The sequence below is a fragment of the Balaenoptera borealis genome (assembly GCF_965194805.1).
Source record: "Balaenoptera borealis genome assembly, chromosome: 2".
NCBI classification, from domain to species: domain Eukaryota; kingdom Metazoa; phylum Chordata; class Mammalia; order Artiodactyla; family Balaenopteridae; genus Balaenoptera; species Balaenoptera borealis.
Genome location: NC_138867.1, coordinates 154,352,543 through 154,378,228, shown reverse-complemented (window position 1 = coordinate 154,378,228; position 25,686 = coordinate 154,352,543). Strand labels below are relative to the sequence as shown.

The 25,686-nt window shown below is 47.4% G+C and overlaps 1 protein-coding gene across 2 annotated transcripts in view; it reads left to right on the top strand.

The window, feature by feature from the left end:
* Positions 1 to 25,686, top strand: part of SLIT3 (slit guidance ligand 3) — a 619,464-nt gene that overhangs the window by 87,174 nt on the left and 506,604 nt on the right. For both annotated transcript variants that reach the window (XM_082378749.1, XM_082378748.1), the window contains exon 4: positions 17,261 to 17,332. In XM_082378749.1, the coding sequence (XP_082234875.1) occupies positions 17,261 to 17,332 (72 nt within the window). The remainder of the gene's footprint in view (positions 1 to 17,260; positions 17,333 to 25,686) is intronic.

Below are 25,686 nucleotides of genomic sequence, written 5' to 3'. Positions count from 1 at the left end.
GCAGTTTGCAGACGTATTTAAGAGGCAGTGCTAGCAGCACAATAGCGATTGATTGCACATGGCAAGTGTCAAGTGAAAAGGAGGAAAGCATGGAGGAGGGTCACTCCCCGAGAAGGGGACCATATGGGCAAGAGCAAGTTTGGGGTGGAGGGAGATGACAGTGTCCATGTCGGACATGCCTGTGGGACGCCCATGGGGGGATAAGTTCCACAATTCAGTTTCTACTCTTCCCTTTTTTGGCCCAAGATTGATTTTATAGCAGACCCTATTCATCCCCATCTGTACGCACCTGATGGTCAGCGCACCCGAGGGGTGTCCAGCCACACCCCTGTGCCTGCCTCTCCTTCCCTAAGTGACACGCTTCTACTGCCCCGGTGCCAGGAGATTAACACTCGCCAGCAGCAACCCTCCACTACTAACCGAATGGGTCTGTGAACACCCAACTCCCTCGCTTTCCTCCCGGGATGATTCTGAGTCCCCCACAGCTGTCCCGGAGGACTGAGCTCCAGATGCCCCCGGATGTAGCCTCCTAAATAAACCTCTCATAGTGGAACCCTTATTTCAAAGTCTGCTTCCGGGGGAAGCCAACTAAGACAACTATGAGACGTTTATTTAACCAATCATTATTGGACGCCTGTTGTATACCAGGCATTGAGATGAGCCAGAGGCCCTCAGGCCCTGGGTCTCGCCCTCTCTCTTCCTCCTCCTCACCATGGACACCTTCAGCCCGTTTCACCTCCATTCTAGCCTACACATCAATTCCAGAGTCACCGTCAGGTCACGGTTCTCATCACAGCCCTTTCCAGCTTAAAAACCCACAGTGGCTTTTCTCATGACCAAAAAGCAAGCTTCAAGCTCCCTAAATGCCCCTTGCGGAGCCCTTGACCAAGCCAGAGGAGTGCTCCCAGCAGACATGGCTGTGATTCCTCCTCTTCCCTGTGTATACTGGGACCCAGCCTTCCCAGAGCACTGGGTTGGGCACACGCCGGGGTGAAGAGCATGGGCTTTGGAGCCAGAAGCCTGGCTCTGCTAGCCAGTGTCAATACCAGTGTGACCTTGGGCGGGTTATTTCACCACTCTGTGCCTTAGTTACCGCATCTGTGAATGGTGTAGCAGAGCCTACTCTACAGAGCCACTGTGAGGATTAGATGAGAGAATGCATATGAAGCATGTAGAACAGTGGCTGGGCACGCCGTCAGGGCTAGAAATATTGGCAGTTTTGGAGAGCACACAGCAGCTGCCTGTGTCGTGCCCTGCTTGGACGATATCCCCCGTTTGGTCCATTTAAGAAACCCCTTCAAGACCCCACTCAAGTATTAACTTCTCAGTGCAGTTTTCCCTTACCAGCAACTCACACCCAACCTAAGAAATAATTGCCCTCCATTTTTCAGTTCCATGGTATTTTACATCTATTTTTTGTACTAGCACTGTATTATGGTTAACTGAGCATGTATGTGTGTGTGTGTGTTGAGTCTTTTCAGAGCAGCCCATGCCATTCATTCCACTGCTTTAAGCCAAGAGCCGAAGATGTTAGCCACTTGGATATCTGAAGGAAGTGTTTTCTAGGAAGAGGAAAGCAAGAAAAGGCTCAAGGGAGGGTGTACCCTGATGTGGCCCAGGAGTAGCAGGGGGGCCATGTGACTGGAGCAGAGTGAGCACGTGGGAGAGTGGAAGGAGGTCGAGACTGAGGGGTAAAGGGGGGGGAGAGGTGGACAGAGCATGTGTGGATGGTGGCCCATCACAAGGACATTCACTTTCGCTCTGAGTGATATGGGAGCCATTGGAGGGTTTGAGCAAAGGAATGCCTTGATTAATGAGGGTTTTGGAAGGATCGCTCTAGCTGCTAGTGGAGAATAGGGTGTCGGGGAGCCCGGGTAGAACCAGGAGACTGGTTGGGAGACTACTGCAAATCTGAATGCACTTCCTCCTCCTCTGTATTTGTCAGTTTTCCCTTCTGTCCTAACAACCCTAGCATCTCAGTGGCTTGCCAAAAATAAACATTTATTTTCCTCACTGATGGGTCATGGTTTGGCCGGCTTTGGCTGATTGCAGCTGAGCTCAGCTGAGCTCAGCAGGGCTTGGATTCGGGCTGTAGATTGGGTTCAGGGTCTTTGCTGTGACTTCTCATTCTCCTTGGCTTAGTGGCTCCCAGAGGCATATTTTTCTCATGGCAGATGGAAGAAGAGATGAGGTCCAGCCAGGTCACAGAAGCACATTTAAAGCCTCTGCTCACATCACACCCACCAACCTTCTGTTGGCCAAATCAAGGTACATGGCCAAGCCCGACATTAGGGGGGCAAGGAAGTATACACTGCCCACTTGAATGGGAGATCCTGCTTAGACACATGGCCAAAGCCTGGGGTGGATGATTCTATAGTGCAGAAGGAGAGAAGAAATTAGAAGCAATAAACCAATTTACCACATCCTCTTTATTGCAGTTACCCTCATCCAGTGTCGCCAAGTGTTGCCTGTCATCTTTCTATTTCTTTCATACATTCCTAACTCTGGTCCCCTTCGACTCACATACTGCCTCACACAATGGTCTCCTTCATAGAATCTCCCCCCATCAACTCTTGTTTCTCCCCGACAACACATCCTGCATGCCTCCGCCTGAGTTTTCCTCCTGCAATGTTTCTTTCTTCACACTGATCCTGCTTGAGAAACTTCAGTGACTAACCATTTAGCAACACAGGGTTCCTGAAGTGCCAGTAATTTCTGTACCCTCTTCATGGTTTTGGTCAATCTGTAGAACACCTGTATTTTTTTTTTTTAAGATTTTTTTTTTTTTTTAATGTGGACCATTTTAAAACTCTTTATTGAATTTGTTACAGTATTGCTTCTGTTTTATGTTTTGGTTTTTTGGCGGCAAGGCATGTGGGATGTTAGCTCCCCAACCAGGGATCAAACCTGCACCCCCTGCATTGGAAGGTGAAGTCTTAACCACTGGACCGCCAGGGACGTCTCCACCTGTATTATTATTATTTAATATTTTCTTTCATTTAACTTTAAGTCAGCTTACTTTATTTTCTTAGCCTCGTCTTAAATCATAGTGACCACGAGAAAACTACATTTTTTTAAAAACATAAAAATACATGGTGATTAAAATAAACCTGCTTGTGCATTTACCCTCTGAAGTCACTAGAGGTATGATGATTGCTTTCAGGGACCCACTTGCCTCCTACACAGCTTCATCCCACCTGTCTAACCTTCACGCTCATCTTTGCATATTTCTGTTGCTGGGGTCATCATGGTCTCTTCCTTGTCTGTGCACCTGTCACGGAAGAGTGTTAGCCCTTGGCCTTGGTCAGACTGCCCTCGGAGCCTGGAAGACCCTACCTACCTCTTTCTCTCTTCCTGTCTATCCTTCAAGATTAGTGCCTCTTCCACGAACCCCCTTCCCCCTAGTTAGCTGGCTCTCACTTCCTGCTTTGCTTACAGTCTAGACCCATCACCCAGAGTCCCAGCTCAGGCTTTTCTCATCGTTTCACGTGTACTGATCTCACCAGCTTGGCTTACAAGTGCCCCAAGCCTCGCATGGCTTGTGCCTGCCCAGTCTCTTTCCATCCAGCCCTCAGGGATTCTTCATCCTTCACTCTGCATATTAAAACAGGTGCTGTTTCCGTGGTGCCCTATCGCAGTGTCTTTGACTGTTTCCTCTCGGCCCTTTCTCTGTCTTTCATCCCCTGGTTCATTCCTCCTTCTCTTTCGAGATGCTAATCAAATATTGCCTCCTCTGTGAAGCCACAAAGTCTCCTCCCACAACTTGCTGTATGTCCTTCTCTCTCAGCGTATGTCACGTGTGCCTGTGGTCACCAGTGTACTTATCTCCCTTCCCCACTAGACTGACTGTAAGCTCCTTAAGAAGTGGATCTGTGTCCCAGAGCATGACATGGAATAGGCACTTAGTAAACATTGAATTTCTCAATTTAAATTTGAATTAAAGTGACTTGAACTTTGCTGTTTCAATGGGACTAGGCATTCTTTGAGGGCAGAGATCTTGCCTTCTCTCTTTTTCCTCCCCCATGTTGCTTGCCCCAGGTAGGCAAACAGTAGGTGCTTATTAAGTTTGCAGCAAGATGAGTTTTGTAGGAAACACAGGAGGTGGCTATGGTTGACAATGAAAATTGGTGCCAATTAAGATAGCTTAGCAATTCTAAGCTCTTTTAGGCCTAAGGTGATCTTGAACACCAAATGCATCATGATTTTGATAACTGAAGGCAAATGGGGCCGCGTTGGAGCCCTTTGCCTTTGTTCGTGATTAAAAGGAAAGATGCAATTTATGTTAGGTACCTAGTCCTGTCTATTCTATATCAGCTCTGCATCTGGAGATGGTGTCAAATTCTTTTCAGGATGGAATTGGTATTGTGTGCGTGTGTGTGTGCATGTGTGTGTGTGTGTGTGTGTGTAAAACAGAGAAAAAGAGAGATAGCAGTCCAGATGCCAACACACCTGGAATCTATTTGTGAGGATCACTGGTTCAGTCCACAGCTTGGACCATTCATTTATTTCTCACTAAGTGAACATCTGGGATTCAGTTTGAGACACCAACAAGTTTGGATGGGATCTCAAAGCCGTGGTTGGGATGAGGGACTGCTCGCCAGAGGTGGGAGTGAGAGAGGTGAGCAGGGGCTCTTAAACTATTCTGCAGACTTCAGTTCAAACGCAATAGCCAGAGGGTTGAGAAACCCTTCCCAGGCTGGAAAAGCATTAAAAAAAAGCGGGGATGGTGGGGGGGGAGAGGATAACGAAGGGAGATTCAGTCAGATCAAAGCAATAATGCGATCTGAAAAGTGCCCCCTTTCTCCTTTTACCCTTCTCCACCCCATAGTGCTAAAAATGTCCAGGTATCTTCCTCTTCTAGGAAAAAAAAAAAGAAGAAAAAAAAATCGGGCCTTGACCAGAAAGGAAATGCTCTGAGGAAGTAAAATTCTAATTAGTTATAGATGAGAATTGGTCACAGATAATTACTCGACATTCCCTGGCTCATGCCTGGGAGGGCTTAAAAGATCTTTTTTTTGTTGCTAGATATGTAGACATATATCTAGATAACTAGATAAACACAGAGAGAAGCTCACCATCCTTAACAGATCTTGCAGAGCGCAAGTGTTTAGAACAGAAATGAAAGGGAAATTTGTCATTCACAAGCCAGGAATGTTTGAATCGTTCGCTGTCAGGCCTCTTTTTTCTTTTCTTTCTTTCCTTTTTTTTTTTTTTTACTTCGAACTTTCTCAAAACAAAAGTTCAATGGGTTCAAACAGGATCATTTTAAACAGTACCCTTCCAGAAAATTTGTGCTGAGTTGCACCTGCCCTTGGTGACATCTACCGACCAGAGTATTTCTCCTTCAGTTTGCATCTGTCATTTTCCTACCAGTGGGTTGAAGGGGTTGGAGACCCAGATGAAGGGCCTAGAATAATCCAGACAGAACATGGGAAATCTGTGGTGAGTTGTGCTCATGCCATCCTATTTAGAACCAGCTTTGCTGCATTGTTTTGAGGATTTTTAGGGTGGAGGGGAAATCCTATAGCTGCCTAAAGTATTTTTCTCTTAACTCCTAGTAGAAATGACTCAACATTAACTCAAGGCTGCTCAAGGCATGCTTAATGTCTTGGGGAAGCATGCTTTTAGAGAACAACACTAACTTCTAAGGAATTCTCAATCCTCCTTCCCTACCCAACACAGCTCTCCCATATTTATTCCCAGGCAGCACGGACAAGAGAGAGTTAGCCTTTGGGGGCCTGCTGCCTTTTTTTTTTTAGCACCTTTGTTTTACTAATATAGAAACCTCACTCTGATGCCCTACCTGGCGTAGGGACCCTTACCCTTACTCTGGCTTCACTTGTTTCTGAAACTGCCCCTGCTTGCCCCTCACCCCACTGTGCAATTCAGATGGCGTGGGCCTCGGGCTCCTTTTTCTCAGGACCCTCTTTCAAGCACTGTGGCAAAAGTGTTTAATTTATGCTATTGTGATTGCAACCCTCCTGTTACCTGGGTGCAACACTCTGGAAGGTCTCTAACGGGCTACTCAGGTTTTAATAACCAGAAGTGAAGTAGCCACTACGGGGGTGTTGCAGCAGTTGCACAGCAACTTTATAGTACTTTAAGTTTTCCACCAATTTGACCATCTTCATCTCCTTTGCTCCTCAGTAATTCCGTGAAGTAGGTATCACTCACTCATTCATTCATCCATTCAACCAACCAACTAAACAACTAGCAAATATTTATTGAGCACCTCTTAGTTGCTAGGAACTATTCTAAGCTCTGAGTTGCAGTGAAAAAAGAGACAAAGACCCTCTTCTCGGCATACTTCATCTTAGAATGGATATTCTAATCGAGATCATTATTCCCATTTTCACATGAAGAAACCAAGAAAAAGAGACAGGTTAAACTCTAAAGGACACACAGCTTATTTAGAGCTGGATTTAGAATCCAAGTATCCTAACCAGCTTCCAGAATAAGAATAGAATAAGGATCTTAGGACTCATCTCATCCAACCAGCTGATTCTGTTGATACAGAAAACCAAGCCGCAGAGAGGGGCTGTGGTTCACACAGTCACACAGCTTTGGGGGGCAGAGCTAGGACCATAGCCCAGCTTCCCAAGCCCCAGCCCCGGGGCCCTGTCCATGAATGCATGGACCCTGCAGTGGCCTAAGATTCACTGGATCTGCCATCATGTCACTGTCACTCTGTCTTAGTCCATTCAGGCTGCTATAACAAAGCACCACAGAGCGGGGTAGCTTATTAGCAACAGAGATTTGTTTCTTACAGTTCTGGAGGCTGGAAGTCTGAGATCGTGGTCATGCTCTGGTTCTTCCGGGTTGCAGATTGCCAACATCTTGCTGTGTCCTCACATGGTGGAAGGGGCAAGGGATCTCTCTGGAGCCTCTTTTATAAATGCACTAATCCCATTCATGAAGCCTCTGCCCTCATATCCTAATCAGCTCTCCAAGGCCCCACCTCCTAATGCCATCATCTTGGGCGTTAGGATCTCAGCATATGAATTTGGGCGAGAGGAGGACACCAACATTGACACCGTAGTGACCTCCCTTACTTCCTTAACCAACAGCTCTCATGACTCGTTTTCCTAAGTACTCTAAGCTCATTCCCTCAACTGCCTTGCCCAGTCTTGCCTTCCACAGACTCTTAGTACCAGACCTGCCATACCCTGTCCCCTAACCTCCGCCTTCCCTGTTCTTGCCACAGATGACCTGTCTTTGGCCCTGTCAAAGGCCACTGCCATCACTTGTGCACTGGAATCTCCTCTGTCACCTATTCAGGAGCCTCACTCTAAAAATTTCCCCCTCATCCCCTGCATCATTGATTTACCAGATCAGTCTCGTCAGCATAGTAGCATGTTGCAATTTGCCCCATCCTAAAAAATAAAAACAAAACCTTTCTTCACCCCATTTCCCCTGCTAACTATCAACCCATTTTCTGTTCCCCTTTATAGCGAAATCCCTCCAAATTATTATTTTCCCTTGACCTTTGTCCTCCCACTCTTTCTTGAACCACTCCAGTTAATAGTTGCTGCCTAACTCTGTACCAAGCTGTTCTTTGTAAGTCACCGTGTTGCTCAGGTCAGTGTCGTCCTCATCTTTCTCTACCTCTTGGCCGCATTTGACTAACCAGTCCCTCCCTCCCCTTCTCCCTCCTTGGAACCCCATTTTCACTTGGCTTCCACAATTCCACTTTCTCTTGCTTCTCCTCCTACCACACTCTACCATTTCCTCCTCCCTCTGGTCTCTAATGGATGGTGCAGCCCAGGACTCAGTCCTAAATCCTCTTTCCTTCTTTTCTTCATTTCTCATGGTGGCTGTGGTTCCTGTATTTAAATACCATCTACATCTCCATTTTGGTCTTATCCCTGAAGCCCAGATTTGCATATCCAACCGTCTATTGGGTATCTCCACATGGATATTTATGGGCATATCAAATTTAACATGTCCAATCTGGCCCCTCGCCAAACGTGCTCTGCCCACAGTCTTCCTCCAGCTCAGGTAACAACAGATCCACACTTTCAGATGCACACGCCGAAACCTCAGCATCATCCTTCATTCTCCTCTCGCAAGCTTTGCCTCCAATCCATCAGCAAATCCAGTCTGCTCCACCTTCAAAATATTTTCTTCTTCACACCTCTGCAGCTACCACCTAGGTAGCAGGGTAAAGAGAGTTCCCAGAGAAGGGAGGAGCATGTGCAGAAACCCTGAGGCAGGGGAAGATGTGGGACTGGAGTATCTCTGAAGGGATAAAGGCATGATGCTTGAAATAGGGTTGAAGCGATCGCTATGGGGATCTGAGTTTTGGCCACTGCCAAGCAGTCTGGCTGTCTGGAATGGATCTGGCCAGCTCTAAGGGATGTACACGTTTCTGTTAATTGCATGTGCGTTACGTCTGCAATGTATGTTGTGTGTGTCTGTGTGTGTGTGTTCATATGCATGCGTAAGTATGCACTTTGTCCCACTCCAGACATCTTTCCCTGGGCTCTGAGCCATCAGTGTACTAATGTAGTTCCATGTCCGATCTGCTGGGGGATCCCCAGAAACCCCTGCTCATGACTTTAGTCCTAGATGAAGCAGCCTTTTTGTTCACGGACCTTCGGGGTTCCTTGTGTTGTTCTAGGCAAACATGACTTAGGCTTTATGGGTTGGTCACCATGGACCAAGATGACCCTCCGAGCCCTTGGCTCCTTCTCTGCAGAGCCAGGACTCCTGCCCTTCTTCCCCCTGCCCCCTTTTCTCCTCCTGAAATCAGGGTCTTCTGGAGACAGGGGTATTTGGGCACATGGCAGCAGCTGGGACAGGGGTCAAAGGCAAGGCAGGCTCAGGCCACCGATGTGCTCTGCTTTATCCCTAACAACCGTGTAATTGGAGGAAAATTGGCGCAATGTGAGGTGCCGGAAAGTTCAAAAAGGGTTGTTTCAGGGTCTTTGTGCCTGTTTTCTTTTCATGCTGGAGTGTTGAGTTGGAGCCCAGCAAGATCCTGGGCAAGCCCCAGAGCTCTCTAGAACTGGACAGATATCTCGGGACAGAGTCACCTACCAGGGCGGCAGGGGCTGAGAATGCCCTTGGGGAACATCTGAATAAACAGACCTTTTAGGTCTGAGAGGAGAAGAAGGATAAATGCTCTTAAGAGATGGCTCAGTATTCCTGCCCCCTGGCCTGGGGGCAGTGATTTCCTGGGACCCTCAGAGCCTTCTTCTGAAACCAGAGGGGCAGGATCATTAAATAGGCTTTGGACAGTAAGGCCAAGGAAGCACAGGGTCAGTTTCCTAGTCTGCTTTGACTCAATTTCTCCAGCTATAAAATGAATAAATACTTTTGTTACTGGCCTCCCTCTTAGGATTGTTGGGAGGCCTCCTGGTCAACCAAGCACCAAAGAGTTAAGGAAGCAGAATGGTGAAGGGGTTCAAAGTTCAGGTTTCAGTGTCAAAGAGACTTCTGTCCAAACCTTATTTATCAGCTGCGTGACTTTAGACAGGTTTCATTACCTCTCTGAGCCTCAGTTTCCTTGTGTAACATAATGACATTAGCAATGTGCTTTAAGGATGAGATGAGATAATGCATATAAAGCACCTCCCACAGCAGTTAGCCCACTGTAAATGCCCTGCATGGATAGAAAAAAAGGAAGGAAGGAAGAACAACAAGATCAAAGAGATCGTTATTATTGCTTTGATTCTAAAGCGAGTTGGTTATTATGATAGTTCTCGCCAAATATTCAAGTGTCCCTGTAGATCTCCCAGCTTCCTTTGCAGTTAGGTTTGGCCATGTGACTAGTTCTGGCCAGTAGACTGAGAGTAGAAATGATATGAGTCATTGTGAGGTCAAGGAAATTAAGAGCTGGTGCGGCTCCTCCCTCCCTCTCATCCCCAACACACTGACCTTGGGGGCCACATGTTCTCTATGGCAGCGGTCCCCAACCTTGTTGGCACCAGGGACCGGTTTCATGGAAGACAGTTTTTCCACGGACGTGGGGGAGGGGGGAGGATGGTTCGGGCGGTAATGTGAACGATGGGGAGCAAAGGGGAGCAGCACATGAAGCTTTGCTGGCTCACCTGCCGCTCACCTCCTGCTGTGCGGCCCGGTTCCTAACAGGCTGCGGAACGGTACTGGTCCACGGCCCGGGGGTTGGGGACCCCTGCTCTATGGCATCTTAGAGATGGTCTCAAGCCTTTATGTGAGTGTGAAGTCTGTGTCCACTGTGTTAACCCAGTGAGATTTCGGAGTTCCTTTGTTACTGCTAATAGCCTTGCTGACTGATATAGTCATCTATGAGGGGGAAATACATCTCCCCTACTCCTGACCTCCTGGGGCATCTAAGGATGATGATAATGATAATAACAGTGGCTGTAACAGCTACCATTTATCGAGCCTTTGAGAAATACTGCAAAGCCCATCGCAGATGTTAAACTATTCAGGTATCTCACGAGGTTCATGTTTTGCTATTACATAATAATTGTGTTCCTAGAGTAAACTGTATTTTCTTAAAGGGTTCTCTTAAAAACTTCAGTGAGGAAAAAAACTGCTTAGGGCAAGAGTTTTAGACTATGACAACAAAGTTATTTCTCTTACAGAAATGTCAAAAGTAAAGGGTTTTAATTGCTATTAGGACATTCTGAAGTTACAAACTACAAATAACAGATTTTCAAAACGGACATAAGCCAACCTAAAGGTCATTGAGCAAATGCTGAATTCCATGGAAGACAAGATTCAGGTCAACTTGCTTCCAGACCATCAAAATAAATTGTGGCTTGGTCCAGAAGTGCTAGTAAAAAGGAAGCCCCATTAGATCTCAAGAAAGCTGCTACCCTCCCCCGCCCCTGCAAAAAAAAAAAAACCCAAAACAAAAAACCCTAAAAATACATTATTTAAAAAAAAAAAGGGAATACCAGTGGCAAAGAACAGCCAGCCACCGACTAAAGTGGCCCGTGGGTGTTGAAGCTGGAGGCCAATAGGCTCTCCTCTGATACACGCAGGGATCCTTTCTGATCATGACAGTGGTGTAAACCAACAACCAGCACAAATTGAGTTCCTTGCTGAACTGATCAGGTTACATCCAATTTGCATTATGAAAATTTGCATAGCAGGAAAAAGCCTGAATCTGATTTGTCTGGCAGATGAGGAAACCAAGAAAATATGAGGCCATCAGTGGCTACAGTGAGCAACTACGGAAACAACCCCTATTCAAGGTTCTCTGCTTTTTTGACTCTGCTCAACTCAGAGTTCCCCTGATGTATAGTGACATCTGCATATCCTCATGAATGAGCGTGCCACCTCTGAGCTGGGATTCGAGGCCTCTGAGTTTGGTTCTGCCCTTCTCTTGGGGTCTGCCAGGACGTCTTGGGCCTCTCCATCCCTCCACTTGGGGAAGGCCTGGAGCTTCCGCTCTGAATAGCAAAGCCGCTTTGGTCCTTGTTGGTGTTTCTGAAAATACCAGTAGACCTGGAAGGTGTCCAGGCTGCCTAGGAAAGTGCCTGGAGAAGGGGATTCACTTGATTTCATTACGAAAGCAAACAGTCCTGGTGACCTTTGGGAATTAGCACATTTTGACTTCCTCCCTCCCTCAGGCCTTTGCTGGGCAGCTGAACATTCCACACCTCCCTGAGAAAGGGGAAGCACTTTGAGTGGGTGCTGGGACCTGTTGCTGACTAAGCTTGCCTCCTTCCGGCCTGGAGGCCTCTCACCCGTCCTGCACCGACTGAGGGGACGAACTGGCCCCATCCTTTCTTGCCTTGCTGCCCAGTAGGTCAGTAGTGAGGCAGGTGAGTCTTGAAGCCAAGTCTTCAAGAAGATTCTGGAGGATGCGGACAGATTCAAGCAACTGGGCCCTCTGGGAGTTCTGTTCACCTGCAAACAGGATGGCTCCCCTCACCCAGCGCAGGAAGGCTATTGCTTTTTCAGGCTCCCCTAATTGGCCATTCCCACCTTATGATTTACTCATGAAATTCAACAGGCCCTTACTGAAGGCCCCCTTGCATGCCTGGGGCTGTGTCAGCTCACAATGGGTCACTGAGTAGATATTAGACCTATTTCCCACTCTCAAGGACCTTCAGAACTTAACGGGAAGACGAGACCCAGAGACCCACGTATGAGGTAATAAATCACAACAGTCTGTAATAAGGGCTAAATTAAATACCATCGTTATCCATGGTAGTTAAGAGCCCAGGTTTGGCATTAGGTGTCTGGGTTCAAATCCCACCACCATCATTTTGGTTGAGTTTGACTTTGGGCAAGTGCCTTAACCTTCTTAGGCCTCTGTTTCCTTATTATAGGTTGACCAAGGGTGCTAGCCTCAAGCACTTCTGTGGGGAATTAAATGAGCTGGCACATGTGAAGCGCCTTGTACAGTGCCTGACTCATGGTCTTAGGGTTATTACCAGCTACTGCTACTAGTTGTCAAAATATATTTGAGGGACCCCAGTAGTTTAGAAATCCTGAATCTAAACACACCCCCTTCTGCATAATGATCCTCTCGTCTTTATTTCTTTCAGCACTGATTGGTCATTTTGACTGATCAGTTTCCCAAGCTGGAGCCCCTGGGGCCCTCATATGCATTTAATCACAAAACCCTGTTGATTAGACCTCACATCTATGTCCTCCATATGACTCTTGCGCTTAACTGGGTCCTCACACAGCCACACTGATGACTCAGGAGCCCTCTTAACTGCTCACCTTGCTTTTGATTTCACCCTCTTCCAAACAAGCCTTACTACTACTCAAGAGAACTTGTTAAAATCCAAAACAGATTATCATTTCCTTGCTCAGACTCTTTCTGTGGCTCCCTCCGACTCTCAGTAAACAGCCAAGCCCAAATCCTTGATCATGACCCGCAGGGGCCCTCATTGATATGACCCCTGCCTAGCTCTAGAGCTTCATCGCTTGTGTTTCTCAAGTCACCTCCAAGTCCCAGCAATGCAGCCCTGTGCCCCAAATTCTCCTCCGTCTACTGGTCCTCCATGGCCATGCACATACACCTCTCAAAGTCTAGAACCCTTTGTCCCTATCTCCTGAAGAGTCAAAATTATGCTTAAAAAAAAAAAACCCTCCAAACCACTTTCTTTGGGAAGCCTTCCTTTCCCAGGTCTGGGTTAGCTGCCCCTCCTCTGTGCTCCCACAATAGCTTTGCTTACAAGATCATGCTGCAGGTTTTTGTTTTCGTGTCTGTCTCCTTCACTAGCATCTGACCTTCTTCTTCATCTACATCTTATTCATGCAGGTGCAGTAAGGGACTGTGTCTTATTCATCTTTGTATGTTCATACTGATAAATGACTAGGAAGATGGATGGATGGATGGATGGATAAATGGACAAATGGGTAGATGGATGGATAGGTGAATGGTTGGATAGAATAGTGGATGGATGGACGGACGGATGGATGGATGGATGGACAGACAGATGGATAGAGGGTGGTTTTATGAATGGATAATGGATAGATAAATGAAGGAATTCAATAAAGTGGCAAAAACCTCTAATTAGATCTTGCGGCCATCAGTGGCACTGCCGAGACAAGGCTCCCCTTCTTGGAGCTTCATAATTCAGGCCGAAAAGCAGAATGACCTTGCAACTAGCAGCTAGTGGGTTTTTTTGACCTTGATGCTCCCCATTGTTCCAGCAGGAAGGCTGAGAAGGAGTGTCGATCTTAGAGGGAGAGAGGACAGCCAGGTGGGCTTTATCCCATCATTGACCCAGCCTATAGCCTTTCTGCCGACCTCCTCAGGTCTGCCCTCATACGAGTCCCATTCAGTCCTTTTCTTCATCCAGGCATCATGGATTTATTTCCAGCTTGAACTATGGCAGATTTCCGCCTCTGGTTCCAGGGTGACAAAGCAGCAGATGGCATGAGTGATGGAGGATGCCTTGACCAATAGGCGCTATGTGCGGCCCAGCGCTTACCTGTTCCTCTGTCAGGAGAACAGCACGTTTCACTCTGTTCATTTTCCTGTTCAGGAGCTGCTGTTAGAGCAGCCACGTGAGAAGTTCACCTTATGCAGCTTGGAGCCTTTATCAGCTCTTCGAGGAAGACCTTTCAGGCCAACCTGGTTCACTAAATAAACACAGATAAATCCTGGAATGGAATGAACTAGAAACGAAATGTGCTGTCGAACTCCTCTTGATACAGAGAACCAGCATGCGGCCCGCCCAAGCTGAAGTGGAAAGACCCCGAGGCTTTTGGGAGAAGAGCCCAGCCCAGCCACCCTGGAATCCTCATTCAGGGTTTATGAAGCAGCAGGCAGCACACAATTGACTAAATTTGGTTGTGTTTTTATTTTTGTCCAGCCACAAATACCGGCAAAGAACTGAAAATGATTCCTTCCCTTCCTGGAGCCTCGGAGCCAAGCTGGTTTTATTTTTAGCTTCAACTCTGGTTTTGAGCTTTTAGGACACTCAATACCCTCCCCACTGCAGGCAGCGGTGGGCCGATTTCAAGACTTTTGTCTAAACTGGAGCGTTGGTTGTCTGAGTGTAACTCTCACCAGGCTTTGTGCAGCTGTGGCAATAGAGGGTGGTTCCAGACAGACCCACCTAGAGACCCACTTCTATTCTTGGGGACTCCAAGAGCATCCTTTTCAGGGAGGGAAATGTACTCAGGGTGGATGGTTGTCTGGGCTGGGGCAGAGGAGGTGGCAACCCTGGATGAAAGGAAGCAGAGGCAAAAAGAAGACTAGGGAGGGGAGAAAAGAAGGGGAAGGCAGCTGTCACACAGATTGAAAGCCTTCGAGTAACACAGTGGTTCAGAACCAGGCTCTGGAGGCAGAACCCCTGGGTCTACATCCTGCCTCTGCCACTTCCTGTCACAGTGGCCTTGCAGAATGGGCTCAACCGCTCCAGGGGTCGCTGTCTTCACCTGTGAGATGCGGGTAATTATGACACCAGCCTCTGAGCTGCGCTGCCTGAGATCCTACCCCTCTAGCACGTGGCGTAGTGTCTGACACGCATTTGTGCCGCAACTCATTTCACTTACTATTGCCATGCTCTCATTGCAGTGCTAGACACTTACGCATACAGTGTGTTATTAAAACTTACTGTGACTCACTGAGTAGGGTTATTTGGCAGATGGAAAACGGAGGCTCAAGGAGCTAGGTAACTTCCCCGAGGTGCCATGGCAAGAGTATGATAGAGCCAGACCTGAACCCAGCGTGACCAACCCCAAAGTCATAGCACCACGCCTTCTCTGGGACCAGTGCTTCCCCGTGTTAGAAAGGGGCTTATCACTGGCTGTATGAGAACTGCTCTAGACAAGGAGCTAGACTCCTCCTCACCCTCCTCTCCTCTGGGCTCCCCCCTTTCTTCCCACTTTGGTGACAGGAACACACAAAGAGCAGATAGATACTGGGAGTGATCAAAAGAGCACTGGTCAAATCCATAGAGACAGAAAATAGAATGGTGGCTGCCAGGGACGAGGGGAGGGGGCCCTGGGGTGGGGTTGTTTAATGGGTACAGCGTTTCAGATTTGCAAGATGAAAAAGCTCTGGACATCTGTTGCACAGCAGTGAGAATATACTTAACACTACAGAACTGGACACTTAAAAATGGTTAAGATGGTCAATTTTATGTTAGGGCTTTCGTTTTAACCACAGTTAAACAAACGAAAACAAAACAAAACAAAAAAGAGCCCAGGGAGGCAGGTTGCCGTTTCGGTGGGGCAGGAATTTGAGCTTATCTTGTCCCACTTGCCAGCCTTTTCTCAGGCTTCCTTACAGTCAGGAGTGTCACCAGCAGCTCCGCGGGCCCACCCCTGCCCCGCACCACGGGAACCCCTTCAGGGCTGAGCTGCACGCTTCTGACTTGAGGTGCTGAATGCTCCTCTCACATGCTCTGCCCTTGCAAACTTCCTTCTAGTCCCCTGTCCCTCTGAAGTTTTTGTCCTTCAACCTGGAACGAAAAGGGGAAAATAGCAATCCCCCGGACCCCCAGGGGATCACGTCTGCATGATGTGGTGGAGGAAGTGTGGGCTATGGGGACAGAAGCTGGGAAGAAGCTCACCTTTTCTTCTCTTCAGTTCGCTTAGCTCTAGATGGGATAATACATGTTTTCCACGTAGCCAAATATGCACAGTTTAAGCGGAGAAGTTCAGCCGGGCTATAAACTGCTCTTTTGCACGAGGAGATTCTGGAGAGTGAGATTCTGAGGATTCTGGGGACAGGAGATTTGGGGACCCTGGTCTGGGCTTCCCTGATTAGGCTGCGTAAAGATGCTTGGACAGAGAGGCCTGGGAATGAGCGCGGGGCAGGCTCTCCCTCTTGGCCTCACACTCCCGGGAGAGCAGGCTTCGTGGAGACCACAACGACTTACGGTCCCTCGGAAACTCAGATGGCCTTCTTTTCTGTGGGCATCAGCATGGACTGTTCTCAGGAGAGAGTCTGGCTCTGTTGCCACCACCCAACGTGGGACACCCGTCCTGGGCTGAGTTTTACCTCTAGGTCTACACACCTCGACCATGATCCCTGACCCAGGGCCGACTTTGCCATTAGGCACAGCGGGGACAGCACCCAGGGCTGACAGTACTTTTTAGGGACCCATGAAAATGGTTTAATTTCTTTTAACATTAGAGGAAAGGGATGAGTGTTCAGGTCAAAGTAAATGTTATATAATATTAATATATTTGTTTTTATACCAAAACAGTTATAAAATGCAATATTTAGTTTTTTTAAATAGGGGAAGGGGCCCACAGAGGCAAAAATGCTCGGGGCCCATGGCAGTCATAATGCAGCCCAGCTCTGGTCTGAAAAGCCAGGCTGGCCGGGATTCCATTTGGCCCTTTAACCCCTGGTGATCTGCCCCACCCTCTTCTCTGTCCCTATAAAGACTGCTATCTGTCCCACCTCTCCTCACCACTTAGGATCTGGAATATTCTCTCTGGTATTTTGTTTATTTTTAGGGACCCATTTCACATGTCCATTGCATCACTTGGCAATAGCTAGCTACCGCAGGCACATGTTGAGAAAAGTTCAAAAGCCTGTCTGAGGTTCGTGGGAAAGAATGTCATGATCAGTTAGTGATGCCTCTCCGAGGCTCGTGAAGGGGGGTGTGGCAGGAAGCACGCTGTGTTCCTGCTTCCGACTGACCTTTGCCTTTTTATCCCCAACTTGACTCCCAGCTCCGCGAGTTAAGAGTATGCCTTACATGTGCTGAGCATCCCACGTTGAAAGATCTAGAAGCCTCTTAATACCTGTTGATCGATGGACCGAAGGGGTGTCTGTATATACTCTTGATCCCGTTTCATGTCCCCTTGACATCTTTTCATTCTTTTTTTCCCCCTTCAGGCGCCTGAACAAGAATAAACTCCAGGTCCTCCCGGAACTGCTTTTCCAGAGCAACCCGAAGCTCACCAGACTGTGAGTAGAATGGAGTTGTGTTCCCTACCTGGTGTCTTGTCCGGCTTTGCTGACGCCGAGGATGCGGTTGCCTTAGCGTGGGGAGCCCTGAGCCGTGTGGGCCTTGGCAGTGAGTCCGCGCATGTCGGCGCTTGGAGCCAGGCTTCAGGGTGCTGGGTCCTCACACTCCCCTCCAGCCCGCCTTTCGTGCGTCCCTCCTTCCCAGATCATCCGCTTAAGTGGCCGGTGAGGGCTGTGGACCTGTGGTAGTGCATCTCTCCTTTGCAAGGAGGGAGGAAACTCTTCCTTTTAACTTGGGTCTGAATTAACCTCAGGGAAATGCCCTGAGGGTAGGCTTGGAGGTGAATTGATTTACACAAGACTGCCAGTGGTCTCAGAGGAGGGCAGTGGTTTGGGTTAAGCATTTCAACCTCACCTCCTTGCTGGCTAGAAGGATTTCTGCCCTTTGCTTGCTTCCTACCGCTGCCAGTCTGGGAACCCTGGGTCTGGAGATCTGTGATTTTGTGGGAAAAGAAAGAAACACTTTGAATTTTGCTTTATGTTCGGAATGGTCCAGGGTATAATGGGGGGTGGGGGGAGACTTGCAGATTCTCTGTGTATTTATTCAGCGTGAGAGTTTGGATACTGAAGAGCTGGAGTTGCACGTTGCGATGGAGATCGTGATTCATATGTTGGGGTTATTAGGCAAGTGCTAATTATTGACAGTGAACAACTCCATGCCTTTGAACCTGAAAGTCCTACCGGCAGTAACTAGTGTACATTATAGGGTGAATTGGTTGCCCAAGGCTTAGCAGTCAGGCAGTGAGATCTACGGCCTGGCTGGGAAGACTCTAACCTTACCGGGGAGGCTGCAAAGTGGTAGCCATCCTTCTCATTTCCAGTGGCTGTGTTTAATACCTCTGTAGGCAGTCCGCCGATGCGTGTAGATAAATTGGGAAATATGAAACACCTGTTTGCGTGTGCACTTAAGAATGAGTTCTGCATTAGGAATCGGTATCTCTCTCTGCACACACACACAGAGACTATATACATAAATGTACTTGCAAGGGCACTTGGCTGCAACAGGAACGGGCTGGGGTTGGCTGGTGTTTCAAGGGTACCGCGACCTTGCTTGCCTTCTCCGGGACACACCTGTACTTTGTCACGGTCTCCTCTTGCTGGTACTCCCTTTCTCTGGCTCAGTCCACCAGGCTGACGGTGCTAAATGAGGGAAAGAGCACGCCTCCCTTTCCACTCTTCTGCTCTGAACCCACCTTGATGGACGTGAGGGTGCATGAGGTGCTGTTGCTGGGCTGAATGAGCAACAGCAAGTGGGCAGATGGGGAAACCACTCTGGTTTTTAACTTCCTCTTCCCTGTACAGTTCTTTCGTTAAATGCTCACCTAATAGCCATCTCTCCACCCAGTATTACCTTGTGCTTTTCAACCTGCTTTTAACTAAATAACGCAGACGGTATGCTGTTCATCTGGAACCTCAGCATCACTTTCGAGGCCAGTAAAAGGTGCTTATGGGACTGGAGCTGCTGGGCAGCTTTGAGCGGGTAGGTCTGAGAGTTCCAGTTGCTTCAGGAGGTCAGGGGGGCTGATTCTTGCTCCCCACGGCCACCAGGTGAGGCCCATTTTAGGCGGGGCTGGTCTTGATCCAGGCAGAGGGGGAGTTTCAGGCCGTGATAACAGGTCTCTGCCATGCTGGGGGCCAGGCCCAGGCAGGTAGCACAGGGGCATGGGAAACTCCAGTGTCCTAAAGGCCACTTTCTAACTGAAAGAGGTCGGGAGAGCCACTTTCCCTTCTGTGCCTAAATGTCTTCATCAGTAAATGGGAGATGCCCCATCTTCCCTTCTACCCACCTCACCAAGGAGCTGTACGTATCCGATGAGATTATGGTGGGCATGCATTTTCTAGGGTTTAAAGTGCTGTGTGAGTGCAATTACCAAGATAGCTACTGTTACTCCTACAGTTCCCATCTTCACAACTTGTTTCTAATCTCCTTTCTCTGGGAGACATGAAGAAACCAGGAGCTGACGTGGGCCCTGAGATCTGTTGCACGGAGCTTTTGCCCTCAAGCCAGAGAGCTGCAGCTGGGAAGGCAGGGAGGACGTTTGGCTCGTTTTGGTTTCTGCCCCTCTCCAGGTCCCCAGCCAGGCCCAATGTGACACACAGGCACTCAGGAATGGGTGGATGAATAAATGAATGATACAGGCCTCAGGGTATGAACCATGTTCTGAGGGAACTTTGAGTCTTTTATCCACCATTCCTTCATTCGTTCATTCAATAAACTTTTCCCAGGTGCTTGTTCCAGCCTGGCCTCTGTGCTGGGTGTTAAACTGCAGATATGAAGGTTGCCCAGTTCTCTATGTGCCCTATCATGACACATTCTGAATGGCTGCCAAAGAGCTGAGAGCTAAATACATACTTTTTTTCATTGAAGCAGCTCTATTAACCCAGGTTTGGGCTATAATCAGCAATCCTTTTTTCTCTCTGGGCTTGATCTTTGATTTTTCTTAATGACCCTATTGTGTCTTTGTCTTATTTTGTCAGCCACTCCAGGGCCTTTGTGGAAGTAAGCAGGGTACAAATTAGAAATCAATAAATGTGCAATCATGAGTGTGTATACATATGCCACTGGCTCTGTTTTAAAAGAGCACTGCCTCTCAATAGACGCAGTGAGCCATTTTCCAGGGAATGCTAAATGGGGCTGCTGGGTGGCCGTCTCCTCCACAGTCAGCCATGTAGTTTAAACAGCAATTCTGACGCACCTTTTCTTATTAGATCTATAGACAAAGACTGCTTAATATTCAATGATTATCTGAAAAATACCTTTTGGAAAGGCTATGGTCGTATAATACATGTAGTGATGGGAAAGGGAAACAATATTTGTTGAGAACCTATTATATATATATGATTATAATATTACCACTAACTAGTAAGTGGCAGAAATGTGACAAATTAGTTTAACTCAGAGGGGAAATATGTGAGTTAATGTGCATGAGAAGGCCAGTGGTAGTTATGGTTGGCTTTAGGAACAGCTGGATCCAGGGGCATGGTGGTGTCATCGGGACTTCATCTCACTCCCTCCAGCCCTAGGAAGAGTGCATGGGATGGCAGGCAAAAGCAGAAGCCTCTGAGGGCAGTAACCTGGCAACCAGGGTGGAGAGGGTGCCCTCGACAGCAGTCCTGCAGAAAAGAACTGAGGGTCAGTTGCTTACCTTGGTCGCATGTCCAGCGCTGAGCAGATGCTATTGCTGGTGAGATGATGTCCTCTGATTGACCAAGTTTGGGCCATGCGTCCATCACAGTTGTTTGCAGATGAGGGTGTGCAGGGCCCGGGAATGGGTTTCCCAAAGGGGAGAGTAATTCTGTTATCAGAGGACAGGGGAAGACATACTAGACTTGAACACAGCAGACATCTACAAGTTTATTGAGCATCTAGTCTGTTCAATTCCCTGTGCTTTCATTGAATGGTTTGGATCCTCACAATAACGCTTCAAGATAATAACAATAGCAAACACATTGAGTGTCGGGTGCTCTTCTGAGCACTTCACATATAACTTGTTTGACACTCCTAACGATGCTATGGGGTAGGGACTATGAGTACTATTCTGTAGATGTGAAACTGAGGCTCAAAGAGGTCAAAGAACTTGCTCAGCATCATACAATTACTCAGTGACAGAACCAGGAATCTAATGTGGGTAATCTGACTCCGAAGCCTGTGCTTTTTTTCTACTACAATTAACTCCCTGCCTCAATACTCCCATTTTACAGATGAGGAAACTGAGGCCCAGAGTTTAAATTACTTGTCCATATATCCCGTATTTCTAAGCAGCAGCACTGGGCACTCTGCCTCAATACTCAGATTTAGCCTTCACACCAATCCTGCAAAGAGAATCATTATTAAATCTACTTCTACCTCCGCTCGCCGCAACTAGAGAAAGCCCTCGCACAGCAGCGAAGACCCAATGCAGCCAAAAATAAATAAATAAAATAAGTAAATTTATTTTAAAAAAAAAAATCTACTTCTAAAGCGTAGAAGTGTTATCTGACTTACCCATAGTTGTATAACCAGGATACAACGGAATGGGGAAAGAAATGCATGTGTGTTGCTGCAAAGTACCTCTGTTTTCTACCATGCCACACTGCTGTGCTAACTATTGTGGAGAGCTGAAGTCATGCTAAAAAGGATTGGTGATGGACCTGTCATACATCCAAGTGCTTCTGTCAGGCCTTGGCTGGTTACCCCGCCCCACCCCCCTTAGATGCAGCACCATCTGATTCATTGGTGCATGTGTATAGTAGTGATGTATCTTCCCTCTTACTCTGTCCTTCAGTGCATAGAGCACGAGCCATAGAATCCTAGAGCTCAGAAGTGCCCTGAGGCTTAGGTAATACCACTGTGGTCTGTAAAACACCCAGCAAGGTCTCTTTCCTGCTTTGGGCACTCAATAAATATTAGCTCACTCCTGTCCTGATGTATATTATAAGGTTTTCAAGGGTCAGGACTGTACTTCTGCTCTTTCTAGGTTTCCTATCACTCTTGACTGAGCACAGGAGATGGCAGTAAAGTGAAAAGGTTAAGGGGCTGCCAGTTACTTGCTGTGAGACCATGGGCAAATTACTTAACCTCTCTGGGTCTCAGGTTCTTCATCAGTAAAGTAGACAATAATAGAACCTACTTCTCCAGATTGTTGTGAGGTAAATGGAAATAGCCCGGGGACAACCTTTAGCATTGACTATAGCCCGTAGTAAAGTGCTCAGTGAAAGACGGCTATGGTTAACTTTTGCTGGCTGACTGATAGGAATGGTGCATATGCTGGGGCTTTGGCATCTCTGGTGTAAACATTTTAGCACCTCTCAAAGAGTTCAGGCTCCAAAATAAATGAGGGTTGAGGGAGCACTGCACCGGGAGTGGGAAGATCCTGATCCTCCTACTGGCTCGGCCACCCACAAGCTGTGTGACCTTAGGCATGTTACTTCATCTCTCTGGGCCTCATCTAGAGAGGTTGGGATGAAGCATGGTCTGTTACGTGGTCTGTAAGTTATGAATTTCTCCTTTTTGGCCTCTCCTTCAAGCTTTCTCTTTTACCTACACATGGGGGAAGGAGGGAGGGATTTCTGGTGATTCGGAAGTTAAGTGGTTAATGTTGCCAGAAATTCCTTAGAAGAAGCAAAAGACAAGATGAAAACAGTAATTAAAAGCTGTCTGCCTTGCACCAGATTAGGGAGCTTTGAAGGGGATGAGAGGCACACAGTGGTTCACAACTGTTTTTTTTTTTAAATTTGACTTTGCCACGTGAGGATGAGCAGACCACTGGGGTCCTTCTGGTCCACGTCTCCTGGATTCATGTCCAAAGAGTGGACATATTTGGTAGTGGTTTAAAGCCTGTTGCTGAAGAAGCAGTTGTGCTAGCAGCAGGACGGAGGCCCCCGATTATTCTTCACACAGTCCTACTAGGTATTTGGCAGATTTAAAACATGCCACTGGGGTTAAACCGCTGTCGCTCACTTGGGTCAGTGGAGTTGCAAGAGACTTGGGAAGTTAATCCCCGGGCAGCTGAAAACAACATGAAATGTGACCAGCCAACTTAGCCCCAAGTCACTGGGGCTGCTGTCCTGGTGGGGCTGCTTCCCTCCCAAAGAGTTGTGAGACCTCAGTTTCCACAGAACTTACTTGCAATGAGTGGGCCATCCCCTGAACTCTCATTTCTGCTAGCTTGTACCTCTCCTTCTTATTTACCATTTTCTGCCCTTATCACCCAGCCATGTGCATCCATGCCCCGTATCCCCAAACAAGCCAGAAACTGCATTCAGCAAGGTGATCTAATGTTTCTTTGAGGTAACCCAATATTAGAGCAAAGAGCAGGGGCTTTGGAACTGTCCAGACCTGGGTTTGGATCCTGCCCTCTGGTGACTGACCCTGGGCAAGTGACCTCAACTTTCTCAGTCTCTGGTTGGTTAGCAATACAATAAGGATAATCATCATAGTTCCTGTCGTAGTTTGCTAGGTCTGTGATAAAGAAGTACCTCAGACCGGATGGCTTAAACAACAGGAATTTGTTTCCTCACAGTCTGCGGCCTGGAAGTTTCAGATCAAGGTGCTGGCAGGATTGATTTCCTGAGGGCTGTCTCCTTGTCTTGCAGATGGTGGTCTTCTTGTTGCCTCTTAACATGGTTGTCCCTCTGTTCACGCTCACCTCTGGTGTCCTGTCCTCTTCTCATAAGGACACCAGTCATGTTGGCTTAGGGCCCCACCCTAATGGCCACATTTAACTTAGTCACCTCTTTAAAGACCCAATCTCCAAATACAGTTACATTCTGAAGGACTGGGGGCAAGGGCTTCAACGTACGAATGAACACATTAGCACATAATAGTTCCCAAGCGTGCATTGCATATTTACTGTGGGTCAAGTGCTCTGCGAACTGCTTTTAGATAGATTCTCTTCCTCAATCTCAGGCTTGGGAGGTTAGATACTACATTAGCCCCATTATACAGATAAACACACCGAGTCCTAGAGATTTAGACAGCTTGTCCAAGGTCATAGAGCCAGTCACTGACAGAGCTAAACTTCAAACCCGGGCTTGCCTGACTACAGAGCCCACATCCTTACCACAATTTCCATACTTATGAGAAGTCAGTAACTAAAGGGCCAGCAGCCCCTCATAGAAGCTCAGTTAGTGCTCTAGTTCCTTTATCTCTTTGAAGCCCTAAATGAGACCAGATCTGTTGAATGACTGGAACCCTGTACCTCTAGGTAGTACCTTCTGCTACTCAGAGCTCCTTTTGTAGCCACCTTAGTCTTCCAATTCTGCACTAACCTTTAAAACATAACTACATGCAATATGTGTCTCCATAAAACTCTGTATTGATGTGAAACGATGCTATAAAAGTGAAAAATCAGTGGAGAAAACAAAAACCATACTATTCAGTTTTCCAGCAGAGTTGTTATCTGATGTGGTGAAATGATCATAGGGCGATGGGAAAACCAATCCATCAGGACCATGGAGGCTTCAGAGACTGCCTGCCTGCTTGCCTACCTGGAGCTGGATCCCAGAGACCTGTTCTTGCCTCTGGTCTGGGCTGGCGCAGCCTTCAGAGGCCAGGGGACGGATGGTGAGACCGGCCTCACCATCGCATATGTGGGGTCGCTTTTTCCAGGGGCACGGCTGCCTAAAGCTCATGGAAAAAGTCCCTGCAAACTGGAGCTCCATTTCCTTCTCCAACATTTCCCCGATCACCGAGCACTGCGGTGAGGCCAGCCTTCCATTTGCTTTATGGCAGGCTTCATCACCTGCATGCTTCAGTCATGTGCCTGAAGACGGGTTTAGCTTTAATCTGTGTGTGGACAGATAATGGATTACAGTGGGTGCCCTGTCACTCTTGGGATTTCTGCTTTGTGTGAGTTGCACTCTCTGTAGTACCTGAAGCCGGAGCGAAGAAAGAAGGCAGGCAGGGAAGGTTTCTGTTCTTCTCTCCTCCACTGAGCCTTTATCCAGCTGAGCACAGAAGCCTGTTGCCTTATTCACAGAGCTGATTATAAGGCTAATACTTTGAATTGCCTTATGGACTCATACTATAGAATTTCAGAGCTAGGAATAAAAGTTATCTGGGCCAGTGTTTTTCAACCTTTACTGTGCATCTGAACACCTGGGAATCTGGTTAAAATGTGGACTCTGGTTCTGCAGGTCTGGGGTGGGACCTAAGAGTCTGCATTTCTACAGGACCACACTTTGCAGAGCGAGGATCCAGACTACAGTGGTTCTCAAACTTAGCATATAAAAAACTAATCCCTTGAGGTTCTAATTAAAATGCTGATTCCCAGACTACGTCCCCAAGGACTCTAGTTTCATTAGATCTGGAATGGACGTAGGGATTTGACTCTGTAAGTAGGCACCCTAGGTGATTTTGGTGTATGTCACCCATGGGGCATATTTTGGGAAACACTGATCTAGTACAACCCCTGTTATTTTATAGATTTGGGATCAGAGGAGGAACCAAACATTTCATGAGCACCTACTGTGTGCTGCACACCTTATGCATTTGCCATCTTCTTTGGTCCTCCTTCAAGGTAGGTATGCCCACTACACAGATGATGAAACTGAGGGTTGAGGAGTTTAACTAACTCACCAGGAATAAACCCAGGTCTTTTTGACCCCCAATTCTGTATATTTTTCTGCTTTATAATGTGACGCTTGTGCTGAAATACATCTTGAAAAAGAAGGTTGGGTAGACGGGAGAATAAGAGAAAAATCATGGACCTCTGTAGCTTTCAAGGTTCAGTATTTGTACTTTTATGCTCATATGAGTGTATATGAACATATGCTCATATCTGAGATCTAGGATATTAAGACTTGAAACATTG